Genomic DNA, 12,532 nt, shown 5'->3' on the forward strand with positions numbered 1-12,532 from the left:
TTTTTTATTATTATTATTATTGTTAGTTGTTGTAGTAGAAGTAGTATTGCTATTATTATTATTATCATTATTTTTATATTCATTCATTAATTCATTGTCTGTTTTACCAGTGCTTCATCCTGGGCAGGGTGAAGGTGGGTCTGATTTACTTGAGGAAAGCTGGGAAACATCCTGGACAGGTTGCCAGTCCACCATAGGGTATTATTATTAATGGTAGTAGTAGTAGTAGTAATATGATTATTATTGATATTATTATTGTGATTACTATTAATAATTCAATTACAATTGTATTATTATTATCATTATTATTATTTTGATTAGTATGCTTGTTTCTACGTTTTCTTATTATTATAGTTATCATTGTTTTTTGCTGTTATGTTATATTTTTTATTTATTATAATTGATTAGTGTTGCTGTTAATTTATTAAATTTAATAATTATTAAAGATTGAATAATTTAAAGATTTAAAAATGTAATAATTTAATAAAGATTAGGTATTGAAATTACTTTCGGTTTGATAGCGCTAGTGGGAGTGAATTGCCCTGTTGTAGGCGGTGTTTTATGAGTGAGGCGGTAGAGCGCATGCGCGGCTCAGATGGCGCGGAGATCATGTTAGAGAGATGACTGGGAGAGTAAGAATGGCTGAGAGTGGTTTACAGGTACATATTCATAATCAATATTATTATTATTATTACTATATTTGTATTCTTATCAAACATGGACCTTCGTTTTGGGTGTTAACTGCTGAGATAGAGTTCCTATAGAGATCCTTCTTGTCTCAATGGAGATTTGTTTACTGTACATGTCCGATTAATGTAGGCTACCTGCCTGATTGCTGTACCTGTACATTACTGTACATTACTGTACCTGTAGTCTTTCCTCTAATCATACCAGAGAATCTATTTCCCCATGTTGCTAAAATCCTTTACATGCTGTTTAGCAAACTCTAAGCAAGCTGCCATTTCTGCACTGGACATTTGGAGCGCTTTTAAAGTGTCTGTTTACTTCAAGCATGGTGTGATTGAAAGTTGGTATTGTACTTATTAACAAGCTTCCAATGAATGAAACTAATACAGCATGTATATGTAATGCTGTAGCACAAATGTCTTGCACAAATTTAGTGTGAAAGACTTCTTTACAGCAGTCATTTTGACAAATTAATACAGCTGACAGCCATGACATTAATTAGGATTCAGTTTCATGTAGGATTAATGGAACCGGGTTCCTGCTATTGCTTAAGTATAAAGGGGTGATTCTCATAAAGCCAACATGAACTACGTCTGTACAGATTTAAGATAAAACATAAAATACATAACTTTTATTTTATAGAATACTAAGTGTATTCTGTGGCACGGTACATTGTTTAGAGATGCCTGTTGTGATATTGAAGTAGTTATTCGAATATTGTAAATCCTAACTTACACCGATCAGCCATAACATTAAAACCACCTCCTTGTTTCTACACTCACTGTCCATTTTATCAGCTCCACTTACCATATAGAAGCACTTTGTAGTTCTACAATTACTAACTGTAGTCCATCTGTTTCTCTGCATGCTTTGTTAGCCCCCTTTTTATTATTAGCCCCCTGTATTATTTGGGTGGTGGATCATTCTCAGCACTGCAGTGACACTGACATGGTGGTGGTGTGTTAGTGTGTGTTGTGCTGGTATGAGTGGATCAGACACAGCAGCGCTGCTGGAGTTTTTAAACATCTCACTGTCACTGCTGGACTAAGAATAGTCCACCAACCAAAAACATCCAGCCAACAGCGCCCCGTGGGCAGCGTCCTGTGACCGCTGATAAAGGTCTAGACGATGAGCAGCAATAGATGAGCGATCGTATTTGGACTTTACGTCTACAAAGTTGACCAACTAGGTAGGAGTGTCTAATAGAGTGGACAGTGAGTGGACATGGTATTTAAAAACCCCAGCAGCGCTGCTGTGTCTGATCCACTCATACCAGCACAACACACACTAACATACCACCACCATGTCATTGTCACTGCAGTGCTGAGAATCATCCACCATCTAAATAATACCTGCTCTGTGGTGGTCCTGACCATTGAAGAACAGCATGAAAGGGGGCTAACAAAGCATGCAGAGAAACAGATGGACTACAGTCAGTAATTGTAGAACTACAACGTGCTCCTATATAATAAAATGGACAATGAGTGTAGAAACAAGGAGGTGGTTTTAATGTTATGGCTGATCGGTGTATATTTCTTTAAAACCAGATTGCGGTGAGTCTGGTTTTCCCAGAGTCACTAGGCGCAATACAGAAATACACCTCGGACGCCAGTCCATCACAGGACCTTGACCTCTTTAACATAAGGATTCATAACCCTTCACAACACACACACATGCACTACAGTGAATGCTGCAGTGGTGTCTAGGTAGTTGCATAGGCATGACAACTGTTACTACAGTATGTCATTAAAGTACTGTATATATATATATACAGTGTATCACAAAAGTGAGTACACCCCTCACATTTCTGCAAATATTTCATTATATCTTTTCATGGGACAACACTATAGACATGAAACTTGGATATAACTTAGAGTAGTCAGTGTACAGCTTGTATAGCAGTGTAGATTTACTGTCTTCTGAAAATAACTCAACACACAGCCATTAATGTCTAAATAGCTGGCAACATAAGTGAGTACACCCCACAGTGAACATGTCCAAATTGTGCCCAAATGGGTCGTTGTCCCTCCCTGGTGTCATGTGTCAAGGTCCCAGGTGTAAATGGGGAGCAGGGCTGTTAAATTTGGTGTTTTGGGTACAATTCTCTCATACTGGCCACTGGATATTCAACATGGCACCTCATGGCAAAGAACTCTCCGAGGATGTGAGAAATAGAATTGTTGCTCTCCACAAAGATGGCCTGGGCTATAAGAAGATTGCTAACACCCTGAAACTGAGCTACAGCATGGTGGCCAAGGTCATACAGCGGTTTTCCAGGACAGGTTCCACTCGGAACAGGCTTCGCCAGGGTCGACCAAAGAAGTTGAGTCCACGTGTTCGGCGTCATATCCAGAGGTTGGCTTTAAAAAATAGACACATGAGTGCTGCCAGCATTGCTGCAGAGGTTGAAGACGTGGGAGGTCAGCCTGTCAGTGCTCAGACCATACGCCGCACACTGCATCAACTCGGTCTGCATGGTCGTCATCCCAGAAGGAAGCTGACACACAAGAAAGCCCGCAAACAGTTTGCTGAAGACAAGCAGTCCAAGAACATGGATTACTGGAATGCCCTGTGGTCTCACGAGACCAAGATAAACTTGTTTGGCTCAGATGGTGTCCAGCATGTGTGGCGGCGCCCTGGTGAGAAGTACCAAGACAACTGTATCTTGCCTACAGTCAAGCATGGTGGTGGTAGCATCATGGTCTTGGGCTGCATGAGTGTTGCTGGCACTGGGGAGCTGCAGTTCATTGAGGGAAACATGAATTCCAACATGTACTGTGACATTCTGAAACAGAGCATGATCCCCTCCCTTCGAAAACTGGGCCTCATGGCAGTTTTCCAACAGGATAACGACCCCAAACACAACCTCCAAGATGACAACTGCCTTGCTGAGGAAGCTGAAGGTAAAGGTGATGGACTAGACCCAATTGAGCACCTGTGGCGCATCCTCAAGTGGAAGGTGGAGGAGTTCAAGGTGTCTAACATCCACCAGCTCCGTGATGTCATCATGGAGGAGTGGAAGAGGATTCCAGTAGCAACCTGTGCAGCTCTGGTGAATTCCTTAAGGTTAAGGCAGTGCTGGATAATAATGGTGGTCACACTAAATATTGACACTTTGGGCACAAATTATATATTATATTATATAATTATATAATGTTGCTCCAAAATCTTAATGTACTTTTCTGCATTAATGCTGCCATCACAGAAGTATTAATGACCTTCTCTGACACAGCCCTATACCATGACAGACCCTGGCTTTTGGACTTCTGTCTGGATGGTCTTTTTCATCTTTGGTCTCGACCACATGGTATCCATTTCTAACAAAAACGTGGGGAAATACTGATTTATCACAATACACATTTTCACTGTGATGGTCCAGTCCAGATGCCTCCTCAAACAGCGAACTTGACACCACTTCTGAACTTGGTTAATTTAAGGCCTCCTTTTTGCACAGTAAAGTTTTATGGTATTTGTGAATGGAACGTTGTATTGTAGTGCTTGAAAAAGGTTTGCCAAAATAAACCCTTGCCCATGTGTTTATATTAGCTGTTATGAATAACAGTTCTTGATGCAGTGCTGTCTGAGGAATCGGAGATCACAGATGTTCAGCTAAGGCTTGTTTTTTTAATCGTTTAATGATATTATACACTGTAGAAGGAGAAATATGCAAATCCCTCCCAATCTTTCTTCGAGAAACAATACTTTTAAACATTGCAGTCTTTTTATTCATTTGTTCACAAAATGAGGATCCTCTGCTTATTTTTGATCCTCAAAGACTTTTTTTGTTTTCCCTAAATTGACCCCATCTCAGCTGTTTTGGAATGTGTTGCAGGTCTAAAATGCAGGAATAGATGTATGTTAGCCATGGGCTGATGCTGTCTAGTGCTTTCTATCACGTTCCATTTGCAAGCACATCTCAGGCTACGTATGCAAAAGTGGGTTCGACCCATAAAGGAAACAGACCGTCGAATCAACTAACAATCTCTGTTGTGTGTACTATTACTTTTGACTTTTGATTCATGTAACTTGCTACTGAGGCCTTAATTTCCTTCGGGATTAATAAAGTATCTATCTATCTATCTAAACCTTGATTCACAGTACGAGCTATCAAGCCGTAAATACTTCAGCAAGACAGCCGTGCCTGAGCTTTATATAAAAATGTTAATGCAATCTATAACAATCTCGTGTATGTCACTGACAACGCATTTCATTTCACCACAGTGGAAGCTTGAATCCAACTGTTTATAAACGGTGTTCTTTCCAGCTTGGCACAGTCAGCGCAAAAGCCCCCAGTCAAGATTTTCTGTTAATAGGGTTACTGCAGATTTGTGTTCTTGAATTGTTGTCTACTTGCACTTTAGTAAGGAAATGTTTAATAAGGAAGGCACTTCTGTACGTCACTCTAGGTAAGAGCATCTGTTAAATGCTCTCAAAAAGTAAGGAGCCAAGTTTTCTCTCCAACCTTGGCAACTAATCAACTGTTCTATGTACTTTCAGACAATTGTTTCAACAGATTACCTTGGGATCTAAAGTTGCTAAGACATTTCATTTCTGACTTGAAAATCTGTGTTCTGCTTTCTGAGATTCGTACAGCACTACTAATCTCACTAGGTTTGGTCAGACTAGACCTTACTTATATGGGTACAGAGACCAAAAAACTTGGGACTTTCAGCAGGGGAGATTTAGTTAGTCATGGGTTAGTCATAGGTAAAGAACAGTTGCAGGAATCGTTCCAGAGACATGTATGTTACATTTGTTTGTCGGTGTAAATAGTGGTATAGCCAATTGCTAAATGAATAAAAAGAGGTGTACCGTTACTTGACAGCAATTGAGGGTTAAGTGCCTTCCTCAGGAGGCCAGCAGTGGCAACTTAATGATGGTGGTACAGTAGTGTTCAAAAAAAATAGCAGTGACTTTAAAAAAGTGAATAAAGCACAAAATCATTATAATAACTTTTATTTCCATAAATGCAAACGCACTGAAAATATTACACCTTCAATTCTAAATCAAAACATTAACTAAATTTTGCCAGTTTGTGTTAATCCTTTACAGAAAGTTAAGAAAAATGAATATTAGGCTGTTCAAAAAAATAGCAGTGCCAGCATTTTTCTTTAAAAACTAAAAAAATGTATCTATAACATGAAAAAATGTTTGAGGTTTTACTTTACTTTAAATTACTGAACTAATATTCAGTGGCATAACAATTGTTTCTGAGATCTGTGTTGCATGGAGTCGACCAACTTCTGGCACCTCTGAACAGGTATTCCAGTCCAGGATGATTACACTACATTCCACAGTTCTTCTGCAATTTTGGTTTTTGCCTCAAAAAAACGTGTTTCAGATATCAGCCCACAAGTTCTCTATGGGATTGAGGTCAGGGGATTGGGCTGGCCACTCTATTACCTCAATCTTGTTTGTCTGTAACCAAGATGTTTTGGGTCATTGTCATGTTGAAACACCCATTTTAAGGGCATTTCTTCTTCGACATAGGGCAACATGATCTCCTCAAGTATTCTGATATATTTAAACTGATCCATGATCCCTCGTATGTGATAAATAGGCGTAACACCATGGTATGAAAAACATCCTCATATCATAGTTTTGTACCACCATGCTTTACAGTCTTCACAGTGAACTCTGGCTTGAATTCAGTGCTCGAGGGTCGTCTGACATACTGTCTACGGTAGAGATGGGACGATCGATCGACTTTCAATCGATATCGGCCGATTTTCAATCAAAATATGCTATCGACGATCGGACGATATTTCCCAAATGTAGCCGATCCGATCACTTGATATATAAAGATCACGTTAAGTTAACAGCTCAGTGAATTGATCCAGACTTTGCGCTACAAAACACGAACCATCACATCACCATTCATCAACCATCATACAGAAACCATCATGAAAGCTCTTCACGACCTAAAATAACAGAATTAACGTTGTGCATCATACATACGATGCAATTTTGCTGACTGAAATATTTACTTTAAAAAGATAATACAACCCGGTCACATCTGAGCCGATTCTATCAGCACATTATTCAAACTCGTGTTCAGTTTGGTAACTCGTAAGTGGTTCTTGCTTTTGATGTAAATGAGAACAGAAACGTTACAGAGCCAATCAGAGGCAAAAGTTTATTCATTACCAAATTCGTTAGTTCAGGATCATCTGCTAAACTTTTAGGGTAATCAGAACTTTTAGCTCCACAGACGGAACGAGTCTGACTCGGTGACCGCTCTGTGGTAATAGCGGTTTAATTAAGCTTTTTAATTAAGCTTTTTAATGTAAGAAAGTCACACAAAATGTTCTGTAGTAGCTGGTGTTTATTTAAAACCACAGCATTTATTAATAACAGTAAAAACGGAGAGAGAAACTTACGCGTCACATTCGACTCCTGAATCAGAATCATTTAAAGCGACACTGTGAACAAAGCGTTTTTTTAAAGAAACACACACGCTGTTGCTTTCGGTTTATCTTTTAAGTTTTTTTCAGACTAAACTGGATAACATTAAACCTGTGTGTGTGTGTGTGTGGTCAGTTAGACTAATAAGATATGTCTCCTGTGGGTGAAAAAAATAATTGCCAAAAAACCCGATCGGTCCATCTCTAGTCTACGGCCACTAGACCCAAAAAGAACAATTTTGCTTTCATCAGTCCACAAATGTTGAGCCATTTCTCTTTGGACCAGTCAATGTGTTCCTTGGCAAATTTGAACCCATTCAGGACATGTCTTTTTCTTAACAACGGGACTTTGCAGGAGTTCTTGCTGGTAAATTGGCTTCATTTAATCATCTTCTGTACTCACTGGGAACTTCAGATGTTCCTTGATCTTTCTGGTGGTGATCATTGGCTGAGCCTTTGCCATTCTGACTATTCTCTGATCCATTCGAACAGTAGTTCCACGCTTCCTTCTGCGTCTCTCAGGTTTTGGTTGTCACTTTAAGGCATTTTAGCTGAGCAGCCAATAATTTGCTGCACTTCTCTGTATGTTTTTTCCCTCTACAATCAACTTTTTAATCAAAGTACGCTGTTCATCAGAACAACCCATTTTACCCAGTATTTCAGAAGGAAATGCGCTATGACCAACCTGTGCAACATTTGCCCCCCTCCTACATTAAATAAGGGCCAAAATTGACACCCGTTCTTCTGCATAATGAATGAATGCAGATTGAATTGAACTTCACCAATTGAACTTCTCACTGCTATTATTTTGAACAACCCCCTTTCAATCAATGCTTCAATTACTCAGAATGAGTGGCATGCATGTCCTAATTGTTGGGTTTGTTTTGTTTTCATTACTCTACTACACTTTCAAGTAAATTTTTTGCTATGTAGAAATAGCATTTCTACTAAAAACAGTGATTTATCAAGTTAATGGTGTTGGACTGCTATTTTTTTTAACACTACTGTACATAGGGATGTAACAATACAATACAATACCCATGATGCGATACGATACTCGGTTCACGATGTGATTTTTTCCAGATTTTTTTTACAAACCGATTGTTTTTTAAACAAAATGAAATTAGAAACAAATTATGACAAAGTTTCCTTTTATTATTTCTCTTTAAAATAAAAAAATAAAATACTGTATTTGTGCTTATCTTATATTTATCTAAATAATTAATGCCCTTTTATTTCTGAGGTAGGTACAAACTATGCCAAATAATGCTTAATGTGTAAAACAAATCCAACATTAAATAAATGAATAATTGAAATAAAGAAAATATCCTCACATAAAAAAAATTTGGCTGGAAAATCCTCCTACCTGGCAACTTGCGCTGAGGTGAACAGCGCTGTTTAAAGTGAATATCGATTCATCTTAAATGAATAACCAATTCGAATCGTGGCACATGTGCGATTTTTAACTGTCTTGTGGTGCATCGTTACATCCCTAGTGGTACATGTAGGTCTTTCTGTTGGAATCCACTGCCACTGATGCAATTACGACCTCTGCTGACTGATTGATGGTGTCTGCAGAAGCCGAGTTCATATGCCGATTCAGCCTTGAGCACGGAGAGCCACACCCCGATCAGCATTATTCCTCGACTCTGTGCAGACGGCATTAGTCAGCCAGCAGACGTCGTAATTGCATCAGTTGTGAGGTCCCTATCTGGCTCTCTCCCTGGATGAACAACAGCCAATCGTTGTTCATATAGCTGCCCAGCATGTTTAATTTGCTGCTCAATTTATTTAAATTAAGTATGTTTCAGAAGTAAAAGTATAACATGCACTGATTTTGTATTTGCTCTACAGCTATTAACCAGGATTGAGGGGCGCCGGTCACTGAAAGACATTGATCGACACATTTTTCCTGAGGATGGCGGCCCAATCCAAGGTACATGAAGTAAATATTTTACTAGCCTCATTTTCAGAATACATAGTGAGCAATGAATCATACAATACATTCTATACTGATAAGCCATGACATTATGATCACCTGCTTAACATGCTGTAAAAAACAGCTTTGACCCACAGCGACAGTGTTTATTGCTTATGTCATTTTACTGCAGTTTAATAAAATGACTCATCGATTTGGAGCTAGTTTGGTAGTATAAACATTTAACACTCAGTTCTGCAATTCATCTGACAAGAAAGCTGTTAAGTGAAAGTGGAAAAAGCCTTGAGACCAAGAATACAGGCATCAAGGCTCTTCTCTTTACTAGCACCAAGTTGGTGGAATGACATTTAAAGAGGGCTTAAGACCTTACACCAATCAGCCATAACATTAAAACCACCTCCTTGTTTCTACACTCACTGTCCATTTTATCAGCTCCACTTACCATATAGAAGCACTTTGTAGTTCTACAATTACTGACTATAGTCCATCTGTTTCTCTGCATGCTTTGTTAGCCTGCTTTCATGCTGTTCTTCAATGGTCAGGACCCCAACAGGACCACCACAGAGCAGGTATTATTTAGGTGGTGGATGATTCTCAGCACTGCAGTGACACTGACATGGTGATGGTGTGTTAGTGTGTGTTGTGCTGGTATGAGTGGATCAGACACGGCAGTGCTGCTGGAGTTTTTAAAAACCGTGTCCTCTCACTGTCCACTCTATTAGACACTCTTACCTAGTTGGTCCACCTTGTAGATGTAAAGTCAGAGACGATCGCTCATCTATTGCTGCTGTTTGAGTTTATCAGTGGTCACAGGACGCTGCCCACGGGGCACTGTTGGCTGGATATATTTTTGATTGGTGGACTATTCTCAGTCCAGCAGTGACAGTGAGGTGTTTAAAAACTCCAGCAGCGCTGCTGTGTCTTATCCACTCATACCAGCACAACACACACTAGCACACCACCACCATGTCACTGCAGTGCTGAGAATGATCCACCACCCAAATAATACCTGCTCTGTGGTGGTACTGTGGAGGACCTGATCATTGAAGAACAGGGTGAAAGGGGGCTGACAAAGCATGCAGAGAAACAGATGGACTACAGTCAGTAATTGTAGAAGTACAAAGTGCTTCTATATGGTAAGTGGAGATGAGAAATGGACAGTGAGTGTAGAAACAAGAAGGTGGTTTTAATGTTATGGCTGATCGGTGAAGAATTACCTTGAAACTAATCTTGCTTTACTTGTGTCAAAAAAACCTTCTGTTCCACCTAAATATATTTGTTCTAACAGGTTTCCAGCAGAATTTTATTCTTAGACTGTTGTGTACATGTATTACAGTGAAATGTTTACTTACTTCTAGGTGACGTCATTGAGTTTCATGGCACAGAAGGCAGCGGGAAGACAGAAATTCTGTACCATCTCGTGAGTCGCTCCATCCTCCCCACACATGCTGGTGGTCTGGAGGTGGAGGTCATCTTTGTAGACACGGACTACCACTTTGACATGTTGCGGCTAGTGAGCATCCTGGAGGCCCGTCTGACCTCTGCACCACAGAACAGCGGGACAGAGGAGGTAGTATGTTCCAGCCTGAGTCGTCTCTCTGTACTCCACTGCTCCAGCTCCGTCCAGCTCCTTCTCACGTTGCACTATCTGGAGGGTATTATCTGCATTCGTCCGGCCCTCTGCCTGTTGGTCATAGACAGCGTCTCCTCTTTCTACTGGCTGGACCGTGCCAACGGTGGAGACAATTTAGCCCGGCAGGAAGCTAATCTGAGAAAATGCACTGAGATCTTGGATAGAATTAGGAAAGACTATGGGATTGTGGTTTTTGCTACTACACACGCTATTATGAGAAATTATTCCTCAGGCTCAGCAGAGGCAAGTGTGCCCAATGCTTCCTATAGGAAAAGCTCTGATTTTGACAAGCCGTATCTGTGCCGAGCATGGCAGAAGTTACTCACACACAGAATTGTGCTTTCAAAAAGTGATTCAAATAATGTAGATGATCAAAAACAGTTTTCAGTTGCTTGTAGCACCATAAGAACTAAAGGGACTCACAGATGTGTATTTTCTCTTACAGAAGGAGGCGTTCAGTTGAATGAATGAGCATAAAGTGGTGTCAAGACTTGATCAGAATTACAAACTAAAAGTGTTTTCCCACAAGTCGCTGATTCACTGAACTGGGTGTTTTGGAGCTCCAGAAAGTTCACACTAGGAAAGCACAATATGCAAACACACAGCTAAATGCTGTGATCACGAATTGTTCTGCGCTATTTGAAAATCAACTGGTGAACCACTTTTAGTGTCTTAGAGTAAAGGTTTACACCAATCAGCCATAACATTAAAACCACCTCCTTGTTTATACACTCACTGTCCATTTTATCAGCTCCACTTACCATATAGAAGCACTTTGTAGTTCTACAATTACTGACTGTTTCTCTACATACTTTTTTAACCTCCTTTTGCTCTGTTCTTCAATGTTCAGGACCACTACAGAGCAGGTATTATTTGGGTGGTGGATGATTCTCAGCACTGCAGTGACACTGACATGGTGGTGGTGCGTTAGTGTGTGTTGTGCTGGTATGAGTGGATCAGACACAGCAGTGCTGATGGAGTTTTTAAATACCGTGTCCACTCACTGTCCACTCTATTAGACACTCCTACCTAGTTGGTCCACCTTGTAGATGTAAAATCAGAGACGATCGCTCATCTATTGCTGCTGTTTGAGTTGGTCATCTTCTAGACCTTCATCAGTGGTCACAGGATGTTGCCCATGGGGCACTGTTGGCTGGATATTTTTGTTTGGTGGACTATTCTCAGTCCAGCAGTGACAGTGAGGTATTAAAAAACTCCACTCATACCAGCACAACACACACTAACACACCACCACCATGTCAGTGTCACTGCAGTGCTGAGAATGATCCACCACCCAAATAATACCTACTCTGTAGTGGTCCTGGGAGAGTCCTGACCATTGAAGAACAGCATGAAAGGGGGTTACAAAGCATGCAGAGAAACATATGGACTACAGTCAGTAATTGTAGAACTACAAAGTGCTTCTATATGGTAAGTGGAGATGATAAAATGGACAGTGAGTGTGGAAACGAGGAGGTGGTTTTAATGTTATGGCTGATCGGTGTATATGCGTTAAACAAGCGACTGGTGTCTGCATGCTAGTCTCTCTTCAGTCAGGGCAGGAGTTACAATCTGGAATTTGAAATGACTAGATAAGAAGAGGAGCAAAATTAAAAAAAATGGGTATGATATTAAGTCTCTCAAGTCTCCGCACATGGGTTGCACACCATAGAGTACAGATTATACATTTAGTATAGCCATGGCTCTATGTAAATAAAAATGTTTGGGATGGTTTAAGATTTACTGTACTGTTTTATTATTGACTTTACAAGGTATTATGCTTTACATTTGCCCAGGCTGCCAGAGCACTGATAAGCTATGCACTCCTAATTTATGCCACCATGTTGATTCTTAAACGGGATTTTTATT

General features: G+C 40.0%; 1 protein-coding gene across 1 annotated transcript; it reads left to right on the top strand.

The window, feature by feature from the left end:
• The first annotated feature begins 613 nt into the window (after positions 1–613).
• Positions 614–11,359, top strand: xrcc2 (X-ray repair complementing defective repair in Chinese hamster cells 2). The gene is made up of 3 exons (XM_062992016.1): positions 614–659; positions 8,946–9,027; positions 10,389–11,359. Exons 1-3 carry the CDS (start codon positions 621–623, stop codon positions 11,132–11,134), a joined length of 867 nt encoding a protein of 288 aa, XP_062848086.1. The 5' UTR covers positions 614–620; the 3' UTR covers positions 11,135–11,359.
• Positions 11,360–12,532: the final 1,173 nt, after the last annotated feature.

This window comes from Trichomycterus rosablanca, chromosome 3 (genome assembly GCF_030014385.1).
Source record: "Trichomycterus rosablanca isolate fTriRos1 chromosome 3, fTriRos1.hap1, whole genome shotgun sequence".
Classification (NCBI taxonomy): domain Eukaryota; kingdom Metazoa; phylum Chordata; class Actinopteri; order Siluriformes; family Trichomycteridae; genus Trichomycterus; species Trichomycterus rosablanca.

Coding starts and splice junctions, on each gene's coding strand:
- xrcc2 (XM_062992016.1), top strand. CDS start 621: ATGACTGGGAGAGTAAGAATGGCTGAGAGTGGTTTACAG. Junction 660..8,945: donor TGGCTGAGAGTGGTTTACAG/GTACATATTCAT, acceptor TTTGCTCTACAG/CTATTAACCAGGATTGAGGG. Junction 9,028..10,388: donor GGATGGCGGCCCAATCCAAG/GTACATGAAGTA, acceptor ACTTACTTCTAG/GTGACGTCATTGAGTTTCAT.